The following is a 26,438-nucleotide window of genomic DNA, read 5'->3' as shown; positions in this document are numbered from 1 at the left end:
TCTTATATGTAAAATAGATTTTTATAATTTAGAATCGGTATACTTTCATTATATATATTCATTATAATATGATGCAGATATTTGATTCTCAGGTCAAGTGAATGTAGGACAAGTTCAAATGTTGAAAAGAAAAGGTAACGGTTCACTTTACTCGTGGAATGAAGTTAAATTGATCGTAAAAATTTAAATAATTAATGTAAGATATGATTAATAAATATTTATAGATATTATATGTATATAATTAAATAAATATTATATATATATGATTAAATATTTATAATTAAATTTTAGTTTTTTCGTTACAGTAATTAATCAAAATGACTTCAAGTGAAGATGGTGATTTGATCGATCTTGGAAACGATAATTGTGTATCACGAGTATCAATTCAAGAATCATCATCTGAGGAACAAGAACATCTTCTCGATGTGTGTCTGCCAAAATTAGAACAAGCATTATCATTAACTAGAAAACAAGAACAAATACAATGTATAAATGACAATAGTGATGTATTAGTCACTTTAGGTCACGATCAAGTAGTACCTATTCGTAAAAGAATTGATGTCGTTTCATCCGATACCATAAAAAGAGTTCGCGATATTACCAAGAACTTAGAACCAGTTATAAGAAAGACTTGTTCTGATATTAATGAAGAGCATCAAAATATTATCGATTATGGGAATGTATCAAATCATAAAAATCAATATTATTCCAATGAAAAGCTTGAAGAAGAGACATTTGAGACACAAGAAATTAATAATGCTTTCAATTTTCTCACAGAACATGATGACAATGAAGATCATGCCGAGGCGAAATGTAACCATTACGATCAATTTATAAATTCACACGGATTTATGTTATTAACATGTTCTACTATAAAAAATGAACATTTGTTGAATTACCATAATAATGATTGTTCAAAAGTTTTAAAATGTTGGAAAACCGACACAGATGTAAATAACTTAACTTTTGAATTATCTTCGGATAAACTTTCTGAAAATATTTCGGAAAATATTATATCTCATCCTTATAATTATGAATTCGAAACTAATATGAATATTATTAAAAGATATTCCGAAGAAGAAATGTTTGTTCAAGCCAAAAAAAGATCGTTTCAACATGCACATCGTAAATCTTGGACAGAAGGAACTACATTTAAGATTGTAACCCAAGATGCATTCTCACGATTCGATAGATCAAGTAGTTTAAGAGAATATAATTGCTCACAACCAATTTTCAATGGTATTCATCGACAGTCTAGTTTTATTTTAAGGTATAGTAATTTTATTATTTGTTCTTGCATTTATTTACATATATAATAAATTAGCAATGAATTATTAAAAATAAAAATAATAAAAATTATAATATTTAGTTATTATATAATATGCATGTTTATACATATATATCGTAATATTTTATATTATATATTATTGCCCAAAAGTTTAAAAAGAAGGAATAAAGAATAAGGATTTTAATAATTGATGATTTAAAAAAATCATCAAAAATCACATTATATAATAAGTTAAATTTATTTGTTAGAAAAGCTTGCTGAATAATAAAATAATATATATATAGTGAAACAAATATTATGATAATATCAAATGAATATAAAATTATATCAAAATTTTTTATTTATCAAGACTATTTTATTAAAAAATTATCTTATTTTTATTAAAAAAGTTTTGAATTTTTAATTTTTCAACATTCTATTAATTTCTTTTCTAAATATTAATAAATATTTATTATAAGTTATTTTAATATTTTAATATTTACAAAAAGATTTTTTATTTCATATAAAATTGTGACTATTTTCATTTTTGAACAATAGTATATGTATGTATAAATATATATATATATATATTTGGAATGATGTCTCAGAATAATTTTTTTAAAGCATAAATTTGAATTTAAATATTCATTTAAATTATTTTATTCAATTATTGACTTTGAATATATGGATGATGATAATATGATCAAGTTATTAAATTATGAAATACTAAGAAGTATTCAACTTTGATTTTATTACTTATTATTTATTTTTTATCACAAAATCATCGAGTAATTTTTTTGTTATATGTATTTTTTACGTTATATTTATTATATAAATCTTTTTTATTTTTCCATAAAGTATTTGAGATTAATCATGTTTTGTGATAATTTTAAATATCATTTTTGCATGATATTTAAAAAGCGCTTTTTAAATTTTACATTAATAAAATTTCATTATTATAATAATAAATAATAAATAAAAATATTATTTTTTAAAATATTATAAAATTCTATTTTATTTAGTATTCAGTATAATATTGTACAATGTATAACAATGCGTTTAGTCTTCAATAGTCTTTAAATAAGTCTACTTATTAACACTGAATAATTTTTAATCGAGAAGTTGAATTTGTTAGATATCATCAATATTCATTGCAGAATATGAGCACATTTTATATGATAACATAAAAGTTTGATTTATATCAAGTTTATAAAAAAATAGAGAGAGAACCTCATAAATTATAATTTTTTTATGATTAGAAATGAAAATGAAGAATCAGAAATTTTTTAGTTTTTTTTATTTCTTAGAATAGAATAAAAATACAATATTTCATATAAAAATATAAATATGTTAAATTTTTTTAGTTAGATTAAACTATATTAATATAGTTTATAGTAGATCATTTTTGAAGATCATAATAAAAAAAGATTATAAAATCAAATAACGATAAAAATACTGTTCATTTTAAAGAATTTTTGTTTTAAACTATTATGATTAATTGAAAGTAATGTCATAAGTTGCACGTAAGAAGTGTAGAGATTGAACATGTACATAAATTGAAGTAGCATCTGTAGTCACGTTCGCGAAATAAAGATTTCATTTAAAACTTTTTCTATATGATTTGTATTTTTTTGATTCGTATTTAATCTCTTTTTAATTTCAAGTATTCTTGTTTTTTTTTTAAATATAGTATTTTTATATTATTCGTAATATATCTAGTTAAATTTTCTTATATTACATAATTCAGAGAAATATATATTGTATATATTTATAATTTATAATTATATTTTTTTTTAATTTAACATATAATCGTAACATGTAATTTAAATGCAAAAGAATGATAAATTAAAAAACTATTTTTATTTACAGTTGTTCAATAAAACAAGAAATAGGAACAAATAAAGAAGATCAAGGGGATGGATATTCAGATTGTTCGGAAGTAGATTGGTCATGGTTGGAAGAAGTAGAATATCCGCGCGTTACAGAATCGTTAGCAGTTAGTGTGGTTGACGTGGTTCAGGAAAGCACAAAAGGAAGGAGTGCATCCCCCACCAATGAAACTGCAAAGCGCAGGCGCAATCATGAATATCATGCTATCGAAGCGGGTTGTAGTGCCGCGATGTCTGTTTCTGGAACAGTGAAATCCCTAGTAGTTGATAGTCATTCGCGATGGTCAACATCCGATCCGTTGTCTGATTGTAACAGACATGATCAGAATGAAATTATACATTGTAACGCAAATAGCGAAATTATCGATCAGGAAATATGTGAAAACTCTACAGTTGTTAATTCTTGGGTACGGGCTTCAATGAGACGTTTGCGCCATTTAAGATTACCGGAAGAAACGGAACGACAAGGAAGCATCGATTCAAATAATTGCCGCGGAACTATTGCGTCCGCGCCAAATTCTTTACCAGATATCGCCTTAATTGCACCAGAAATATTAGCTGCCCAAACAAATGGTACGACATCCGGCACTCTTGTGAGACCATCAAGTGCTCCTGTTAGAAATACAAATAATTCAAATGTTGTATTCCAAAGAAGTGAAAGACAATTTCGAGGAAGTCGATCGCAAAGAATAAGAAATCGTGAAATTACTTCGAGGCAAAATAGTGTTTTGTCGTCAACTACGGGCAGTGACACAACCGTTTCAGGAACTACGACATATTCTAGTTCTTTTGGCGGTATTTCCACAAGTCCACCTTCCAGTACGACAAGTCCACAACGCATCGCTTCCAGACGGTGAGTTTCATTACTTTTTATTTTTTTTACTTTTTATAGATAGACAATTTAATAGAATTGATCTGAAAAAACTTTGCTTTATTAATGAAAATTTCTAAGATTCAAAAAATTCCAGATTCCATACATTATTTTTCGAATAATAAATGAAATATTAAAATATTTTATTTATATGACTATCAATGTTTTTTTTTCAAAGAATTATTGAAAATCTAAATCGTTAGAAATTTATTAAAGACATAAATCGTATTTTCAAACTTTGTTTATTTAATTTTATTGTCATATTTATCGAGAATCAGCTTAACAAGTTAATTAATTGTGTTCATTCAAGTTTTATTCCAAATACTGATTGGATCTTTTTTAGACAAAAAAAAAAATATCACATTTGGTGGTATTATTAAAAAGTTATTATTATTAGAAAATTATTAGAAAATTATTTATAATTTAAGAAATTATTCTATGCTTATACATATATATATTTTTATTTTATCATCTATTTTTATTAAATCATTTAACAACTGGTTACTATTATATGTACTATTTATTTGTTAAGTATAGAAAGTCTCCTTTAAATAATTACATAAAATATTCGCAAAACTTATAATATATATAAATATGTTATAATATAAAACTAAATTAAATATAATAAAACTTATAATATAAAACTAAATGTAAAAATATATATAGATATGTATATGTAAATAAAAAATAATGATTTTTTTTATATTTTATAAATATATATATTAATTTATAACATGTTTTTAAATGACATAATATTTATAATTAATTAATTTCCATGTATTTTTTTATTCTGCTAAAAGTTAAATGTTAAATATTACGAATTAAAAAACGAAAAAAATTTTTATTTTATCATTTTATAACTAAATATATAATTTTAAAATCTGGAACATATGTGATGCATGCTAAAAATGATCAATGATGAAAGTTACAATAATTACAATATATGTCTTATGTTTATTTTTTTTTTATTGTTACATCTGCACATGTATTCTCATAAAAAATTGGATGATCGAATGGAAAAAACCAATACATACTAAAAAAATATATATAATGTATTATTAACAAAAAATAATTTTTAATATTTTAGACTGTTTGTGTTATAAAAAGAAGATATTAAAATGAATACTTAATTTTATAAAAAATTATTTTAATTATTTTACTATAAAGTTTTAAAATGTCTGAATATTATGATGCAATAAGTTGTGCAAAATAATTATGATTTTATTTAATTTTAATATTATTTTATTATATCAAGTTAATTAAATAAATTATAAATAAATTAAATAAATAACATTTTTAAAATAGATACAATAAATCCATTGAAAGAAATTTAAATTCATTTTTTTATAGTAAATTTATAATAAATTTATATTTATTATAATAAATTTATTGAAAGAAACAAATTTAAGTTCCTTTTTTTTTATAATCAATAAAATTCTAGTTAAAGAAATGTGAATATTTTTGTATATTATCTATTATACATATACTATCTATTGAAAATATACAATTTCCTTTCAATATAACAATTTTAAATATTTATTTAAGTAAATTTTTCTTCGTAACATCTTAAATCTATAAAAATATTATATATATATTATTATATATTATATATATATATATCATTTATATAAATATACATCATTTATTAATTGAAATTTTAATTGTTTATGGTTAATTCTTTTGAAAAGAATATTACAAAATATTATTTATTTATATAAGTCAATGTTCTCGATTGCTCACAGCTAGTTCGATGAACTATTGTGTAACGTATTGCGCAATTAATATTCTATTGTTTTCTTTTTGATAGAAAGAAGAATTATTTTCAATAATTTAAATTTTAATTGCATCAGTTTTATTTTTTCGTCTATAGTTTGATTGATTATGATCTGATAATAAATTAATAAATAGATCGTTTTAATCCAATTATGCATATATATATACAATGGGTAATGAAAGTATTCGAACGCTTACATTTACAATTTTTGATGAATGAAATATATCTGTGGATCTCTAATGGAACTTATTTAAGATAATGAGAAGTAAGAGGGAAATCTCAAGATTGTGTCAGCAAAATTTGAAAATGATTCATCAATTTTTGCAGTAGTTATAATACATTTATTACAAACACATACCGTTAGTAGGTTACAGAAGTATTCAAACGCTTCATATATACATTCATATTATTTAACAGTATTATTAATATTTTGTTGGACCACTTTTGGGGGTAATTTGTCTCAATTGACTTCCATACCAGTGATTTTGTAAAATTACAATTGATAGAATTCCATATTTTTATAAGTTTTTGTTTAAGCATCTGCTTTGAAGATATTTGAAGTTTATTTAATTTTTTGCCTATTTCAGGCCATAAATCTTCGATAGGATTTATATCTGAACTCTGTGGTGAATATTTAACATATGGGATATATTGTATAGAATTCATGATTCTTTCACGATTTGCGCTGTATGTTTAAAAATCTTGTTGAAAGTAAAAATCTTTTAAGAATCCCAATTATCTTTGAGATTGTTTTTTAAAATATCTAAATATTTGTATTTATCTAGTATTTCATCAATAAATACTAAATTTCTTGTATCATTAACTGCCATACAGCCTCACACCATGATTATTGGACATACATTTTCGATATCTAATTTTGTATTTCTGTATTTTTCTCTATACATAATTTCGTCCATCCGAGTTAAAAATATTAAATTTAGATTCATTAGAAAATATCATTTTTTCCCAAAAAGCATTATCTTTTGTTACAAATTTTTTGCAAAAGTCAATCTTTTCTTTTGATTTTGCTTATTAATGTATGGCTTTCTTCTTGATACTCTATCATGAAAATTATTACTTCGTAAAACTTGTCGACTTAATTGGGGATGAACTTTGTCAAATATTTTTGATATCATATTTGAAAATATAGATATAATAAAATTTTTTTTATTTCGATAATAATTTTTTTTTCTTTTTCAGTTAATTTTCTTGGTCGACCCGAACGAACTTTATAATTGTTTCTTCATTTTTTGATTTTTTTATGATGTATTGTAGATTTACTTCTGTTTACGATTTTTACTATCTCATTATATGATTTTCCATCCTTGCAATCGAAAGATAATTTTTTATTCACACTTTTCTATTTTAGATTTTTTCGTATTCGTATTTTTTATTTTACTGTTAATAGAATAATAGCTTGATATCAACGTGAAAATTATACTTAATATCTGTAATGTTTATATTTTTGGCTAGAGTGTTTAAAAACTATCAAGAACGTACCAGCGTTTGAATACTTTTGTAATTTATCAACGGTGTTTATAATAAATGTGTTAAATCTATTATACAAATTGATGAATCATTTTCAAATTTTGCTGACATAATCTTAAGATTTCTCTCTTATTACACTTATATCTCATTAAACAAGTTTCATTAACATATATATTTCGTTTATCAAAGATTGTAAATATAAGCATTTGAATATTTTCATTATCTGTATATATATTCATATTTTAATATTTATAGGATTATCTATAATCTTATTTTTTCCTGTAATTCAATAATTAGAACATATATATTATATGATTGAAAAAGGCAAACCTGAATTTTGCTCAATACTGATTTCATAACGAAATTATGATACGATTTTTTGTCTATTCCTTTTAAACAAAATAACTTTTTTAACTAAAATAATATTGATTTCCAAAAATTTGAGAAAGTTCAAAGTAACAAACGATTAACAATTTGAATAATATATGAAGAATATATGAATGATTAATATATGAACTCTTATGTTTTTCATTAATGAATTAATGAATCATATATTCATTATGTTTTCTTATTATTTTCTGATATTAAAAAATAATATTGCAATAATTTTTTCTATTAAGCTGTATCAGTGATTCAATTTATATATTGCAAAAAATTTTTCAATGATATGTATATAATTCATTCAAAGATTTACGAATAATATAAAAGATTAAAAAATAATTGACTTTAAAAATGTTTAAAAAATCTTAAATTTCCATTATCGAAGAATATAAGAAAAAATAAAAAATTATCATCTTTTAATATTTGATATTAAAACGTAGGAAAAATAATATATGTAGTTTCGTTCATATTAAGCAATTATCAAAGATTTATACCATAAAGAGTAGTTTCAAAGCTTACTTCAAAATTTTTATGGTTAAGAAGAAAATAAAATTGTAAATTGTAGAAGAAAATTCAAAAGTATTGATAAGAGAATTTAAAATTTGCAATATTAACTTTGTCTTTTAAACTCTTTTCATATTTAAAATTTGATATATATATTTTATTTTTCTATTCGTGAAAATCAAATATCAGTAAAAATAAAAAATTATTAAACTCAAAAATATCAATAATTAATTTCTATAATTAATGATTATTCGAAAATTGTTAAACCAACTGTTATAAAATTTAGTATTTTTTTTATAGAAAAATAAAAACTTCCGGATTTTTTTATTTATTTCTAATATTATTTATATTAAAGCTTCTGAACTTTTCAAATATTTATGTAATTTAAACTATCTATTTTCTTCATTATATTTTTATATCTATTAGTTATATTTTATATTAATATTAAGCTGATAGAAAAGTTATATTGATTTTTTTATATTGATTTCAATAAAATAAATAATTTAAAATAGTTTATATACTATTGTTTATAATAAATTCATGATTTAAGAATATTTTATGTTCATAAAATTTTTGTCTAAACAGTTGTATAATCAATAAAAATTAAAGAATTATAAGAATTAGACTATATAATAAAACAAAATTTAATAAAAAAAAATTTATATTTTCAATTCTTCAAAAGTATTAGATGAATTTAAAGAAACAATTAATTAAATAAAATGCAAATTAAATGCAAAATTCTGACAAAATTTGTTATATTTTTAAAATGTGTGTCAATAAACAATTTATGAAATTTAATCGAATTTCGAATTACAAAATATAAGGATAAATATATTTAAGGATAAATGATAAAATTTTTGATAATCTTGAAAAATATAAAAAAAAAAACATTTATAGATTAACAATTTTACAATATTTATATAAAATTCAAATAAATTAAAAACTAAAAAATTAAAAACTAGACATACATTATAATTCTAAATTAATTATTTCTATTTACAAAATTGACATTATTTTTTTAATACTTTTTTTCTTATTTACTAATATTTACATATTTAAATTTTTTGAATATTATGTGAAATATAAAAGAAAATAAAAAAAGAATTCAAAACCATTATTCATTTGAATAATTATATCGATTGAGTAAATACTGTAAATATAATACGGTTTTTGGGTCAATAATTCTTATGGACTTATAATATTCTATTCTGACTCAACGGTATTGTTTGTTGTAGGAGCTCTCTTAATGGTATATTTGTACAATAATTCTATTACTTTTCAAAATTTATCAATCATTTTATTCATAGTTCATTCATTATTCATTAGATATTTTATAAAAAAAGATAATAATTATTGTTATAATTGTTTGAAATCGTTATCATTACTAATTATATTACAAAAATTTTGCCAATTTGTTTGAAAATTAATATATTCAATATAAATATTTGAATAGCGTGCATATGCACTATCAACATTTCCTCTTATTGATTATTTTCTAAAGCATAGCTTTTTTTGCGAATAATCTTTAACAAATAAATATTAAGTATTTATTAGCAATTACCGTGCTAATTATCGAAGATACTTACAAAATAAATTTTTATAAATATGAGAAAAAATTTTCAATTTTTTTTTATAACGAATGTAAAAGATAAATGAAAAAAAGGTATGCGAAACATTTATTATAGAACAATACATATTAAATAAACACAAAGTTAGTTGGTTTTTTTGTAATATCTATTAAATATAGGAATCAGAAAATTGATCACATAGATAATAAATTTGTAATTTAATTAGTTTCTTTTATACTTTGTTTTTATTATGTAAATTTTGAAAAATTTAAAAATAAAATTATTGAATTTTATAATTTTTTTCATGGACACTATTATATAAAATCTAAATTTAACAAGTTTTTTTAAAATAATAATTTAATAAAATAAATTTATAGAAATATATAAATAAATTTACATAAGTAAATAGAGTAAATATTAAAGAATAATCATTATTTATATTAATCAATATTTTTGTATCATTTTATTATATATGAATATTTTCTTCATATTAATTTTGTTACTTGGCTTTTGTTACTGTAGTTAATTATTACATCAACATATCAAATTAGTTATTAGAATAAGAAATGAGAAATTAAGAGCCAATTGTGGTTTAACAATTGTTGAAAGTCAATTGTTAAAAAATTAAAAGACTAAAAGAATCAATTTATATATTTCTTTCAATAAAAATTATATTTTAATCTTATTATAATTTTTGTGACAATATTTTTTTCAATTTATATTTCATTTTTAATAAGATTTGTTCTTGAAATGTTTATTAAAATATAAAAAAATTTTTAAGAAATTATTTTAAAATGTAAGAAAAAATTTTAATAATGATAAAAATAAGTTATTAATGTTAATCAGATATTAACTATACATTAGCAGTATATATATTATATTATAAAGAATTAATAGAAAATAAATTAAATATTAAATATGAATACTATGAGTGATCAATTTTGGTTGATCGTAATTCTTACGATTTGATGAACGATTGAATACGCAAGCGTAAGTATACACGTGCGTTCATCTACCTTATTCGTCACGTGACTTTAAGTGGATACAGTTATATATTGACTTTGGAGGGATCCTACGTATTTACTTACATACGATCATCAGCAATGGTGTATTCAGTCAGTATAGCAAGTTGCTGGAAGCATAAACGATCGTGAAATTTTTCAAAGTTTATTCGCGATAACGCTATAATTTGTTTTTAAGTGGTTATCAAAAACAATAGTGTATTTACAATTCATTATTTCTTGTTTTGATAAAAATTTTTTTTATATTATTTGAAATATCAGATTTTAAATATCAGAAGCATCAGATAATCTTTTTTATATTTTATTTTAATACTTACTTACGTATTTTTTTTAAAAAATTGAATCAGTTAAATTGACGACATTTCTCGTGTTGCTTTTTCTTTGGCATTTTACCGGTTACTGATCGATATTTCATACAAGAAAATGAATTTATTTGGAATACTATGATACAGTATTATTTGAAGTATTATCGACTAATTATTTTACAAACGTTCATTACAAAAATCAAAAAATAAATTCTATGAAAATATATTTTCTTTATATTTTCTTGAACAATACATTAATTAATAATAAATAATAAATATGAAAAAAACTAAATAGATTTGGACATTTATTTTATTGTTAGTTGATCGCATCAAGAATTTATATGTTTCTTTATTAAAAATTCAACAATAATGCAAAACATGTATTATATTTTTTTAAATAAAATTCGAACTATATCTTTTATTTGAAATCATAGTTAAATAAAAACAATTTAAATCAATTATGAAAGTAAATATGATAGTGCGATAAAAAATATTCTTCCTAAGAAAACGAATGATCGAGAATAATTGATGCTGTACTTTGATCGATCATCATATAGAAAAACAACTGCAGTGCGGTGTATTTGAAGCAAATATTGATTGATTATTATCGGTGTGCAATGTAAAAAATTGGATATGATTAAAAAATAAATCTCTTGAAAATTATTAGAATAAAATTTTGAGAATTAAATATCATCAAATTAGAAATTTATAAATACTATTATAATTTATGATTTTAAATGATAAACTATATGATCCATAACGTAATTAACATTTTTAAATCATTGATTAAATAACAAATTTGCGAAGAATATCTTATGAATCGATATTAATATTGGAACATGAAGAAACATGCTATTATATTATATTATAATGGAAAAAAAAAACCACCACAAATGTGAATGAATTTTATATGAATGCGAAAAGAGATATGCACTTTTAAACAATATGAACGAAATTCTAAAATTTTTCTTAAAATTGACATTGGAAAGGCATGATTTTGAAATTCGATTATTTTTACTAAATGAACACTGTTGGAAGTTAATACTTTGAACGCTTGTGTATTTCATACAATTGTTTATTATTATATCATTATCGGTTCGAAATCGAATATAAAATCAATCGATTGTTTTGTTCTATATATTGATTATTAGTAGAAGTGAATTAAAAAAAGAGAAAAATCGATCTGAACCTCATGACAACGAAAGGTCATTGACACCATTGACGTAACATATATTCAAGATGAACCACGATCCTACGATTTGTCGTCAATATTTCTACTGTAGTCAACGTAGACATCGTATCAGGTACATTGTTCTTATAAAAATTTCTTAATGATTTTTATTACATTATAATTTTTTTATTATTTCTTATTATCTTATTTATTATTATTTGATAAACATTTTCTCTCAAAGTAATTTTATACGATGAATTACAATTTTTGAATTTGAATAATCATATAGATAAATAATTATATATTTTTTCTGAAATTCTGATATTTATATATTTTTATCTATTATCTGATAATGTTTTTCTTTTCTGAGCAAGTTCTAATTTAATTTAATAGTGATAGATTTTTAATCTAACATAGATTATATAAAAAAAAATTATTCATCATCGATATCTTGTTTTCCTTGAGAAATCAAGGAAATTAAGTCTCTGAAACTAGGAGGTTTTATGACCAAGACTTCGAAACATCGAATAAAGGAGATAGTGATCATTTCAAAAGAAAAAGAAATTAAATAATCAAACTTAAATCAAGGTTATTATAAATCTTTTTTAAATATATATAATATATTATGCGATTTATCGTATTTATTTGTCAATCTTGATTATATTTCAGGAACTCTTTTTGTCAGAAAGAATTACTATGATTACTATTATATTTATTATTTACTAATAATATTAGCATATATATTATTACTGATTCATTAAAGCATATTTTTTGCTCTGATTACATTTTACATTGCAAAGTACATATAAATAGAAGAATAAATTCATGCATATATGAAATTTATTAAAATTCTGATACGTATATATTCTACGTATATATTTTTATATTTCTTTTTAACTTTCAATACACTAATATAAGTAAAATATTATCAATAGAAACTTTCTATTAAATACGTTTCTTATTTTAAATGAATTATTAATTCATTCGCTTCTTTATAATAATGTATTCATATATCTATTATGTAACAAAGATTTTATTATATAATTTTTATTATCTAACATTTTACTTTTAATAAATTTTAAATCCTGATAATCAGACAATAAAAATAAAAAGCCACAACTTATTATCTTTTTTCGTACTCTTTTTATTGTAATAATGGATCAGTCATATTAATAAATGAATTATTAAATTCAAATTTATCATTGACAAATTGAAATATACATATATGCACATATAATCTCACAATTTCAGAGAAGTAACTTTTATTTTGATTAATCATTGATTTACGTCTATATTTAATTTTAAGAATGTTATGTTTGAATTTTTGCAATTAAAATACATAATATACATTGCATTTTGTTTTTTTGTGTAGTGAATTTAATATAATGCAAGTTTAATATAATGTATTATAATGTATTTGGATATACATAAATATATAATATAATGTCACTATCGCGCCAAATCTACTGTTCGCGTGTTTCTAATCTCATGTATTATTGGCGTATACCGCTAAGCATTAGAAGTGGTCATTAGAAGTGGTCAGTTTATTGATTAATCGATAAAACATTCCGTTTTTGTCCTTGAAGTTTCAAGACTCGAGAATTCGCGAGCTAATTTTTAGATTTTGAAATTCTTATTATCTAACATCAAATTCTTATTAATATGTCTTAAAATGATAATTAGAAGACATTTTTTTATTATTTATAATATAAATTTTAAAATAGAATTATATATATTTAGATAGATATATATTTAGATATTTATATTATTACTTTTCAATATTTTTCTTATAAATAATAAATTTAAAAAAAAAAATAGAAAAGACAAAGTGCAATATGAGAATCAGAATAAATTTTTTTAATTTATACTATAATAAATAATATCATTCGTGAAATGTCATTTTCTAAGTTGACACTTATATTTTTATCATATTTTATAATAATTTTCAAGACAAATTCAATGATTTATTATATAGAATGAATGTTATAATATATAATGGGATTTTTATAATTTTATAATAAATTTTAGAGTTATAAAATTTTAAATTGATATTGATTATTGATTGATATTATAATTTATTAAATTATAAGCAATTGGGCAGTTATTTGGAATGTTAATATCTATTAAAATTGTGTTTCAAGATATTCAGACTCGAAACTTCTTTTTGTTTATAATACAATGTTGGACATTTATGAAAAGTTTATAAAATCGATAAAAAAATTTTTATTATATTTCAAAAAACTTTAATTTTTCATTATATGGAATTATCATATAATTTTTATATTTCAACATTGAATATAATTATATCGAATATAATTGAATATAATTATATGCAATATTTCATTAAATATACATTTAAATAGATATAAAACAATAAAAATAGATGAGTTTTTAAAAATGTTCATTGAGTAGAAAATATAAAAAAAATTAATTTGTAACTTAATTTGATATCATATTATATTAATAATGAAATAAATATTTATAAATTTATTTTTTGTATTGAAAAAATTTAATTTTTAATAATTTTTTGTAATTTTATAGTATTTTTTTTTTATTCAAAAACGATAATGAGTTTTTAATGTCCTAATTCTTAATATTTTTTAACATAATTGCAGGAGAATTTTGAAAACAATATTTCTCCTTTTATTTTGTATAAGAAATTAATATAATAATATTAAATTCTATATATTTCTTCAAAATCCCATTAAAAAAACCATTAGGTTTATAATGGGATTATATTAAATTCTGAAAATTTTTTGATTTTAAAGTTAATAATTTAATATTTTCTCATTATAAATCAAATATATTAGATATAAATTAATGAATTACTTTAAATAAGATCTACTTTTGAATACTTACTTTAGAATAGGATTTTGAGTATTTAAGTATTCGAGTAAGATGAAAATTGCAATTAATGAATTATTACAATAAAAAATATTAGAGGTTTATATAATATAGTAATAAATGTTTATAATTGATATTTCGTATATTAACTTTTGTGTTTGCTTTGATCTTTAGAATTGATTTTATGTTCCATGAATATATTAAAAATCTGTATAATAATAAAATAATTGTATAATAATGTAATATATAATAATAAAAATAAAATAATGTATAATAATAAAATAAGTAAAAAAGACAGCGAGTTTTTTGTAAAATGAAAATTTCAATGTTTTTAATGAATTATCGAAATTTTCAAAAATTTTTAAAACAAGAAAAATTCTCACAATTTCATTCATTATTGAAAATTCAACATATATTTTAATTCATTATGAATTCATTCAATAAATTCTACATATATTTGAATTCATTATATATATTTATTTATTATTAAATTATAATAGATTATTAAATTCGTCTTAATTGCTAACTAAGCTTAAATGCTTAATTTTTTTAATCTATCGATTGAAAAAAATGCTGAAAATTAATAGTATGAATATTCTGTATTCTTTTTAGATGAATATAAAAATGATTAAAAATATCGATATTCATCTTGATCCAACGATGATCCAACATGACACGTAATAAGTTTATCCGAGATATATAATCTTTATATGTATATATCCATATATGAATTATTTACAAATCATCATCTGAAATATCAGGAAAAGTGCAAGATTGATACAATATGTATATATATGTATATATATTTACTAACTTTTTGTATTCTCTATATAAAACAAGATCGAATTGCATTTTTAAATTCAATTGAAATCATATAGTTTTTTTTAAATATTTGTTTTTCTAATTCATAATAATATTTTGATCATTCTTTATTTTTCATTAAAATTATTGCATTACTTTTATTTATTGTAATTTTTTATTCTATCTTTTTTATCTAATTTTATCTTTATTATATCTAATTTACGATTTATTTTATAAGTATATATCATAAGTAATATTTATACTATATATTATATTTATATATTATATATTATATATTGTAATATTATTATTTTTACATATATCACGTATAATGAAAAAATGATTATAAAATTTATAAAATTTAAATATATAATATGTAATAATAAAATTATATAATTTAATGATTATATAGTGTAATATTATATATAACTTGATTTAACTTAAAACGAAAATTTGAAAATAATGTTCAACGTTCAAATAAACATTCTATAATTATAAAATTATATTAATTATAAAATTATAAAAAATTATATAAATATTCAATAATAAATCTTATATTCAATATTATTTTGTAATTGAATCATGATATAGTGTTTCATTTTTAGTAAAAATGACAAATATGATACAATTATATTTGTCCCAGTTTTACGATAAATCGATAAAATGTTTAATTTTAATTTTATATAATAATCAAGAGTTATTATCCACTCGATGAAATACTGTTCTTAATATTTTTTATTTTTATATTTATTATTATTATTAATATTTTTATTATTTTTATATACTTTTATATTATATATTATATTAAAATATAAAATATTCCTTTTTTTTAGAATATGTGAAAGGCAAAGAGATGTCGATAGAAATGAAGATAGAGGAGAGGATGAGGACGAAGATGCTAATCCATTGGGAAAATGGCCACATGCTCTTAGTCCAGCTTTGGCATGTCTCAGTTGCACTCTTGGTCTTTTTAATATAAGTAGATTTTCTATTCTCAGTATACAATTTGGAGGTTTGTATAGACATTACTACATAATTTGTACAAAGTTTTTAATTTTTATCATATTTTTTACTATTTTTTTTCAGCAAATTTCATTGTACAATTTTTAATTTTATCTTTGATATTGGGTATTCCACTTTTGACGTTACATGTATGTCTTGGTCAAAGATTGGCAGCTGGATCTGTAGATATGTGGAAAATTTCACCTGTTTTTCAGGGTGTTGGAATAGCTCTTCTAATTGCACAAGCTTTTATTGGTATTTACAGTGTTATTGGCATATCTTGGATGTTCATATACTTTAGGTATATTGATTTGTTTTATAGAATTATAATAAATTCTATGTTATTATAAATTTTATTCTATTATTTTTTATTATAAATATTTCTTATTATAAATATATAGATTTCAAAAAGTATACAATAATAATGTTACAATAGAATATTTTCAATCTCTTTTAGAGATTCGTTTATAACGAAACAGGATAAGTATCGATGGGCAGAACCATTTTCTTTATACAGAGACGATAAATCTATACAAAATAATAGTAATTTGCATAAATTATATGAAACAGTACCAGATTATTTTAGCGGAGTTGTCTTGCAAAGACATCATTTAAATGAATCAGATCCTGGTGTTATAACATTGAAGTTTCAATTAGCTTTCAATTTAGCCGTTGTATGGATGATTGTATTTGTATCATTAAGTAAAGGTAGATATTTTATAATTTTATTATTATTTATATTTTTTATTTTTTTTCTAATATTTAATAATTTTTTTTAGGATTAAAATCTTATGGAAAAGTAGTATATGTTTTTACACTAGTACCCGTATTTGGTACTTTAGTTCTTTGTACAAAATTGCTCGGTCTTACGCCACCAGGTTCTATACATCAATTATTTCCAGCCACTGTATGGACTGAATTTTTTATTAATGGTAAATCGTGGTTAGCTGCATCTATTGAAGTTTTTCTTACATGGGGATTATTTGGTGCAGCTGCTATGCAGGTATCTATATAAATAATATATAAATAAATAAACATACATGAGAGTGAATATTTGAATATTTAGTCGTAAATTATTATTCTAGATAGCTGCTCATAATAAGCACAAACATCTATTACAACGAGATACGAGTCTTGTAATTGTATTAACAATTGCAATTCTACTTCTTGCTGCTTTTCTGGCAAATACTTGTGTGCAGGTTCTCAGACATCACGGATATATTTATATACCTAGTTCATTTGGTAATTATCAATTTATATTATTATAATTTATATAATACTATCAATTTAAATTAAAACTAGAAAATTATATTTATATATAATATTCTATTTTAGAAAAAATATCATTATATATGTTTATGAGACCCGTCAATCAACCTGCACCATCAGGATATAGTAGTACACCAGAAAGATTTATGGCACATACTTCTTTTATTGTTGGAGAGCGCGTAACTCGTCCTGGTGCAGACTTTAGCATTGAATCTGGTTATCAAGTTTTAAGATTATCGACTGAATTAGTTCCCGCAACATTGGCATTACTAGGTACTGAGCAAGTATCGCCATTTTGGGCAATTCTCTTTTACTTCATTCTTATTTTATTTGGAATAGCTCAACAGGTATGCAATTGAAATATTAATAAAAATTGAAAATGTAATATTTAATTCTCTAAGTTTATATATATATTTCAATATTATAGCTGGCAATATGGCATTGTGTAATAACTGGTATTATGGCAATAAATACAAAAATGATGAAATTGTGGGAAACTACTGTTACATTCTTCAGTTGTGTTTGTGCTTACATACTAGGTTTACCTATGGCTACAGAGGTAAATATAATTATTTATTTTTATTTATTTATATAATATATTTATGAAATATTTCGAATCAAAAATATTGATTTAAAATAATATCTGTTAATAATATTAAAAAATTATTGTACAGAATAATATATTGTTAAAATAGATTATAGATAAATTTGGAAAATCGATTTTAAAGAATAAACATAAAAGTTGGTTATAAAAATATCAATCGAAGTTTATTTATTAAATTATATTTAAATTTATATTATATTAAATGAAACGAGGTAAAAACAAAATGTAAAACAAATTTTAATTATTTATAATTTTATAAATAAATCTCGATCGAAATTTTTATTAATTTGTATCAATTTATGTTTGTTTCGGTCCCTAGAATCAATTTTCTAAAAATATTCCATAAATATATTAATTTCCTAAATACAATATTATAATAATATAATAATTTAATATAATATAATATAAAGTGCTTGTTCTGTTCGAACGTAGGATTTAAAATTATCTTTTTATCAGATAGACCATGTAATATTCTATTTATATAGATAACAATTATCAATCCAAGTACAAACTTGATTAAATATTTCATCAGTATGACTAGAGTCACCGTGTGTTTCATAAAATGAATAATCAAATTAATTCTGTAGTACGACGAAGTGTACCTTGTTATTTCTGCAACAATTTTTTGGAAGAGAAATATTTGTACGATCATGTGAAACATTGCGGATCTGTTTTAGAGGAATGTTCTTTTAAATGTGGAGTTTATGTACCTCGAAAAAATATAGAAGATCATCGAAAAACATGCAATAGGAATATTATTAAAGGAAATAATCAGATAAAAGACATCCAAGATTCTTTATGGAAAAATAAAGTATTCTCTGTTCTAACATTGCTACGATCTGCAATAAATATTGAGGAAAAAGAACGCAGAATTCTTCAGGATAATATGTCTCAATGCTTAAAGTTATTGAATTCTCAACAAAAATCAATTGATTTTTTGAGATTTCAACTTACAAATGTAATAAAAGAATGTCACCAGTCTAATAAAATATTAAATCAAAGATTAAATGATTTAGAAATAACTTGTGATAACATGGAACAACGTACTAGCTTAAGTTTTCAACAAATCTCGGAACAATTGAAACTTTTACATGATGAATTAACTAATGAACAGAATAAGCATGATGAAGTACTAGGTAATTGGTCTTTAGAATTAAAAGATCTAAAGACTTTTTTAACAAAGGAAAACGTACATATAAATAATATATGGCAAGAACAACAACAGTCAATTAACGATCTTAAACTAGAAATGGAAATGAGATGTAAGAATTCAAAAGAATTAATAGATCAGCAAAGTTTTATAATAGAGAAAATAAAAAATCTAGAAAAAGAAATACAGGGACAATTAAAAACTATTACTAATCAAAAGAGTGATAGCAAAGAATTGAAGTTTCAAATGAAAGAAAATCTAAAATATTTGGAAGAATTGATTAAAGATAATTTAAAATTTAATATTTCAGAATTTCCTGATTCTCAATGTAAATACGAATGTTGTGATCAATATTCAAATAATGGTCGTCTTTTATGGAAAATTGATCGCTATAAAGAGAAAATGACAGAGGCAAAAGAAAATCATTGTGTTCTTTATAGTCCAAAGTTTTTAAGTAAAGAATATGGATATACTTTAAGATTAAAATTATTTCTAAATGGTATAGGGCAATGGAAAGATCGACACATTATTGGATGTCTACAAGTTGAAACTGGAAAATGGGATCCACTCTTAGATTGGCCTTGTATTCTTAAAGCAACAGCTATCTTGAGAAATCAAGAAAATCCAGCGAATGATGTAAAAAAATTTGTAAAAGCTGTAGGGCAGGATAAATCGAATTCTAATGATGTGAATAAAGAAACTGGAATTTACATGTTTATTCCACATACAATTTTAACTCGTTATCCTGGATATATTAAAGACAATGCATTGTTTTTAGATATTCAAGTGACAAATACAAAATCTAGTGCTTCTACATTATCTTTAAAATCATAAGTAGTTAAGATAATAGGACAAATTATTAATTGTAAAAACTAATATTGTATAAAAGTAAATACGTATCTATAAATTGTACAATTTTATCGTTAAATGAGAAAAACAAATAAATATTGTTTGTTTCATAGAAATAAATCGTTTGTTTCTAGCTGGGCATACACGTTGTATATTATCTAGATTATACAATCGGAGGTACATGGTGGATAATAATTTTATATTTGGTACAAGTCGGTGCTGTATTCGCAGTACGAGGACGTCCACATAGCGGTGAAGCAGTAGTTGCCGAATTATTTCCTCCAACTGGTCGATGTCTTAGACACTGGGCTGGTCCTCTTCTATCATTTACTTGGAATGTTATATTACCTGTTATTCTTATGGTATGTTTTTGCTAAAAATAATATAATTATTTTTAGCAAATAAATTTATAGTTATTGATTTAAAATTAACAGGTACTTAGTATTACGATATTTAAAAATGCTGGATTTCGGGAACTTTATTCTTATCGACGAACTGTTAAAGAATATTGGACTGTTTGGGCAAAACAACTCGGAGCTACAATCCAATTAATACCAATACTGACAATACCGGCAGTAGCTATTATACAAACATGTCGATATCTAAACAATGGTCCACCTGATATATTTGATGTAAGGTTTAATTAAATTTTAACATACTAATAATATAGACATATTTAACACACTAATAATCTTTAATAATTAATAATTAACAATTTTATTTTATTTCTTATTTTTCATTATGTGTATTAATAGATATTTAATATTAATTTTTATTGTGCTAACATTAGAATAATCAAGTGGAAGTTAATATAAATCACTGCGAACAATGTAATGGTGTAAGTTTTTCTTTCTAATCATTGTATATCTAACATTTATGGTATTCATAGATAAAAAAAAAGTTTGTTTTTATAGATAATACATATATATATATATATATAACAGGGTGTTTATAAAAATGTGAGATTCGGAGGGTGGATTTTAGATATCAAAACGATAAAAAAAGTTCATATATACATATGTCCGATAAAGCTTGATTAATGAGTTATAAGCATTTTAAGTTTATATTAAATAGAACGAGATGACGAAAGAGCGAAAACGCTCAGTTGGGTGCGCGGCCAATATTGCAATGTCGCTTGCGTAGCAGAGCTTCTCGATGAAAATAAATATATTGATACTTTTTATACAATTAATTATTTCAAATGAATTTCAATATAATATAATAGCATACGTTTGTATTATGTAATTCTTTATTTAACAAAAACTTATCTCAAATAAATTTTAGTAAATTCCAGAATATATATTATTAATAACATATTATTTAAATCCATAGTTAAATTGTAATATAGTTAAATAGTTGTATGATACTCAATCTGCCTACCGAAATCCATAGGGGCAAATCAAAACACATTCCCATAAGATTTCAAATTAGAAAGATTGAATGTATTTTTTTATAGATAAACTTGTTTATTTCTATACGTACAAGAAAGTATTGTTTATTCTCACATATACTAATAATACTCGAATCAGTTTAAAATTTATAGACCAATTAAAATATCAATTGAAAAACCTTTGTCTCTATTTCACTTAAATTCAATATTTTTTATTTCGATATGAGGTTATTAAACAAAAAAATTGAAATCTATATTTTAATATAATACTAATGCCACTATCTTATATTCACTAAAAAAATCATTTAAACATTGAATTTTTTTTTCACATTATTATTGCATATTAGATTTTTTTTTATTCACTATTCACATTAATTTCTTCGAATAATATTATTTCGATTATTATTTATTATTGTATAATTTAATTTTATATGAAAGTTATTTAATTAAGACTTTATTTTAAACAAATATTCAAATATATATTATTTATATATATATAAATATGTATGATTTCATCAAATTCTGAACTGATTCCGCGACGCGACAATGTGTTATTGAAATAGCGTTGCTAACAATTGAATGCTAGGCGTTCAGAAAAAGAGACTTGACAGAAAAAACAAATGAGTTAGTAATTCGAAATCAAATGTTATGTTTGTGTGTTTAAATATAAGAATACAAAAACCTAGGTCAATAATTTTTCCCGTTGCTAAGATAGTGTTGCTTTGTTCTGGACTGAGTTCGTTCGTAATGTTCATATAACGTATATTAGAAATAAAAGTGTAAAAAAAAAAAATTAATGAATTTGTAATATTCATTCAAGCATACATAAAAAAAGTACTTGCGATATGTATGCATTTTTTGTGGATATGTGATATTAATGTGTAATATTGATTCATATTATTAATAAGTGATATCCAGATTGACTATTATTTGTCTCTGCATAAAAATGAAAAATATATAGTGCAAGTGAAATAAAGATAAATATTTGTCATTTGTGATTTGATTGGATAATTTAATAATCTGAAATTCAAATTGATTCAAGTATCATTACTATTTTCTTGTACAAATAATTAAAAAAGCAATTGTGGATATAAAAACATATTTTTAATTCAAACAACTTTTCTAATTCGAAATTTTATAGAAGTGTGATTTTGATTTGCTTCTATGAATTTCGATAAATACAGCAGGTTGAATGAAATACAATTCATTTATGATTTTAAATGAAATATTGTATAATCATCATAATTCCAAATATTATGGAATTTGTTGTAATTTATCTGAGGTAAATTTCTATCAAATAACTAATTACATAAATTTCAATTTGTATAATTAAATTTTTTTTTAATGATATAAAAATATTGCATAATTACATTATACGATATTTATCTATATTGTATATTATCTTATATTGAAATTCATTTGAAATAATCAATTGTACATAAAAAAATGTCAATATATTTACTTTCATCGAGAGGCTCCGCTACGCAAACGACATTGCAATACGCGCACCCAGCTGAGCGTTTTTCGTTTTTCTTCTCTTTCGCCGTCTCACTCATTTGGTAGAAACTTAAAACTCTTATAACTCTTTAATTAAGCCTTATCGGATATATGTATATAAACTTTTTTTATCATTTTGGTGTCTAGAATCCATCCTGCCACATTTTTATAAACACCCTGTATATATTTTATATATATATATATATATATATATATATATATATATATATATATATATATATATATATAATATTATTATTAAAAAATTTTAATTTCATAGAGAATTCAATTGTTATATCGACCATCTTTGGAATCGGATGATCCACGAAATACGCAAACACATATTGGAAATGATATAAATACTAGCATTCATGGTAATGCTATTGTACATGCGACGACAGAAGTACCATTTGAGGATCCACCACCGAAATATACACCTCCTCCAAGTTATACTACAGCAACTGGCGCGAGGATAGCAAAGATGTTGAGGCAAAGTTTTCGAAGAAGTGTACGTCGAATAGTGAATGTTCTTGGTGAAACTAGTACTCCGAGACAAAGACCGGCGTTACAGCCTCCACCTCCTGATTATGCTACTGTACTTGTAGAAATGAATCAAAATAGACAAACACAAGATGTAACAATTCATATAACTGAAACAGGAAATGAGAATACTAATTCAAACATTCGAAATAATGATACAGAAAGACATAGGCCTAATACAATAGACAGAACAATAGCAATTAGTGCAATAGAAAACTCGGATGTGGTCGGAAGGTCACATTCGATACTCGAAACATCTCATCGATCGTGTTTGATTTCATCGAGCAGTTCAAATTTAACTGCAGTTGATGTAGCAAATTTACTTCGTAGTAGTATTAGAAGAGGAACTACACGAACGCAGCATTCTCTACATAGAAGTTTTTGTCATGATGAACCAACTGTAGCAGCATCCGTTGAAAATCTAGTCGAGGCTGCGGCGCCAATCGGTGAAGAATCCTTAGTCCTTCCAAAGGACGTGTCTCTAGTCTCCAATGAACAAGTTAACAATAATAGCGATGATAAAAAGACTGCCGAAGAAATGGATTATACCGTTTCCGTGATATAAATTATATTTGTCTTTCAAATTTTAACAAAAAATAATCTGAAGATTATTTAATTTCTACTACATAATATTATTATTATGGTGATATAGAACCATTATGCACTGTCGACTATATACCAGAGATTTGATTATTGCATTAAAAACCGAACATTCTAATTTAGTGATCAAATTTAATAATAATATTGAAAAATTATTAATATCATAATAAATTTTTCACTCGAATTTTTACATTTGGTCTGCACTCTTTAATATTATATGACTCATATATTTCAATTGTCATTATGATTAGCTATTATCTGTATATTGTCGATAATTTCATAATCGCTAACCACATATCGGTACCGAAAATTAAATTCTCAATCAACCAAATCTAATAAAACAGATTTTGTTTAATGTTTGTTATAAGATTTTGTATAAATTTGAGAATGTGTTATTATTATATTTGGTAATATTAGCAGAAATATTAGAAAGAAATGTAAAAAAACTTGTTAAAGTAAATCTGTTAACTTTTTCTCTAGTAAATTATTTAAAATATAATAAAAATTGCCATATGAATTTTTATATATATTTTTTAATATTAAAATGATATTCTAATATCATTAATAAAATACAATAGATTTTAAATATTAGTTATATGTTTTTATTTAAAACTTTTGATTTTAAAACAAATGATTTTAAAACAAAATGATCGATTTCTAACATTTTTCTGAATATATTGCAGATTTTATTATTTTTAATAACAGGTTATATTAAAAATCTATTCGATTTCTATTACCAATCTAATCTTTGATTTTATCAACAGATTATGCAAAATTCAAATTTAATACGAAAGCAGATAATTATGAATTTATAGATTCATTTCTCAATGTTTGTTATTGATATGCTGCTAATCTGGAGACAAATGATTTATAATATATGTATGAATTTAAATGTATTTTTTTGAATCTAATGATTTCCGGTAATTAGTCGACAGAGCGAATAAATACTCGACTTTTACTTAAATAACTAAATTGATTAATTTAAGTCATTTGAAATCGTCACATATAAATAAAATATCAAATGTGAAATGATTTATAATTGTTCACTCAGAATCAATCATTTGTTTATTTTTGGTCGATTAATCTGATTAAAAGCTATTATATAACTGCAGTTTAATAGCTTTTATCTCTAGTTCAACTCGTATCAATCATTTGTACATATTATTTTAAAGAATGGATATGTTATTAATGATTTTGATTATCGAAAAATTAATTTTATTTTTTAGACTGAATTCAGTATTTTTTCAATTTTATCATTTGACAAATAATTGCATAATATTATAATTTTATTTATCTTAGCAATTTTATAATGTGCAAATAAAAACCAGATAACGATAAACTTGTTTTGTTACTTATTATAATAATCTTCGATTTTATATCGTGTATGTCGAAATTTTATAATATTCAATCTTCTTTAAACTATACTATTTTACATATTGGCATTTTTAATTAAGACTGTGCAACTAATGCGCCTATATAATATGTATATATTGCTGTAATCTTATAATAGTTTTATAATAATACTGTATATAGTATTTTAACAAATCATATTAAAATAAATTTAAAAGAATTTTTTCACTAACTATATGGCTGTTTATTACAATTATATTCTATCCAATCCATCTAACATTCATCAAAATTTGTAAATTAAT

At 22.1% G+C, this 26,438-nt stretch overlaps 2 protein-coding genes across 7 annotated transcripts in view; both read left to right on the top strand.

Annotated features, from left to right (window-relative positions):
- Nucleotides 1–26,368, top strand: part of LOC100871243 (bedraggled) — a 29,876-nt gene extending 3,508 nt beyond the window's left edge. For 2 of the 5 annotated variants that reach the window (XM_086916824.1, XM_086916825.1), the window contains exons 2-15: nucleotides 93–196; nucleotides 306–1,270; nucleotides 3,137–4,009; nucleotides 16,719–16,897; nucleotides 16,972–17,188; nucleotides 17,345–17,595; nucleotides 17,667–17,890; nucleotides 17,973–18,129; nucleotides 18,223–18,503; nucleotides 18,584–18,715; nucleotides 20,894–21,121; nucleotides 21,194–21,391; nucleotides 21,550–21,597; nucleotides 23,927–26,368. In XM_086916824.1, coding sequence (XP_086772950.1) covers nucleotides 318–1,270; nucleotides 3,137–4,009; nucleotides 16,719–16,897; nucleotides 16,972–17,188; nucleotides 17,345–17,595; nucleotides 17,667–17,890; nucleotides 17,973–18,129; nucleotides 18,223–18,503; nucleotides 18,584–18,715; nucleotides 20,894–21,121; nucleotides 21,194–21,391; nucleotides 21,550–21,597; nucleotides 23,927–24,751 — 4,566 coding nt within the window. In that variant the 5' untranslated portion in view covers nucleotides 93–196; nucleotides 306–317 and the 3' untranslated portion in view covers nucleotides 24,752–26,368. Of the gene's footprint in view, nucleotides 1–92; nucleotides 197–291; nucleotides 1,271–3,136; nucleotides 4,010–16,718; nucleotides 16,898–16,971; nucleotides 17,189–17,344; nucleotides 17,596–17,666; nucleotides 17,891–17,972; nucleotides 18,130–18,222; nucleotides 18,504–18,583; nucleotides 18,716–20,893; nucleotides 21,122–21,193; nucleotides 21,392–21,549; nucleotides 21,598–23,926 lie in introns of all 5 variants that reach the window. The other 3 variants (XM_086916827.1, XM_086916826.1, XM_086916828.1) reach the window with 3 other exon arrangements.
- On the top strand, nucleotides 19,195–21,028 carry LOC147656113 (TNF receptor-associated factor 5-like). Of its 2 annotated transcripts, none has more exons than XM_086916838.1 (2): nucleotides 19,195–20,798; nucleotides 20,894–21,028. In XM_086916838.1, the coding sequence occupies exon 1, from the start codon at nucleotides 19,323–19,325 to the stop codon at nucleotides 20,742–20,744; it is 1,422 nt and encodes a 473-aa protein (XP_086772964.1). In that variant the 5' UTR covers nucleotides 19,195–19,322; the 3' UTR covers nucleotides 20,745–20,798; nucleotides 20,894–21,028. The 2 variants fall into 2 exon arrangements, with proteins under 2 accessions (XP_086772964.1, XP_086772965.1); XM_086916839.1 differs by having other exon boundaries at nucleotides 20,873–20,996.
- Nucleotides 26,369–26,438: the final 70 nt, after the last annotated feature.

This window comes from Apis florea, unplaced genomic scaffold, assembly GCF_048593485.1.
Source record: "Apis florea isolate Af1SG1 unplaced genomic scaffold, ASM4859348v1 contig_3803_pilon, whole genome shotgun sequence".
Taxonomy (NCBI): Eukaryota; Metazoa; Arthropoda; class Insecta; order Hymenoptera; family Apidae; genus Apis; species Apis florea.
This window is presented reverse-complemented; position numbering and strand designations above follow the sequence as displayed.

Bases quoted from the DNA above. Each gene is read 5' to 3' on its own strand.
- LOC147656113 (XM_086916838.1), top strand. From the start codon at position 19,323: ATGAATAATCAAATTAATTCTGTAGTACGACGAAGTGTACCTTGTTAT.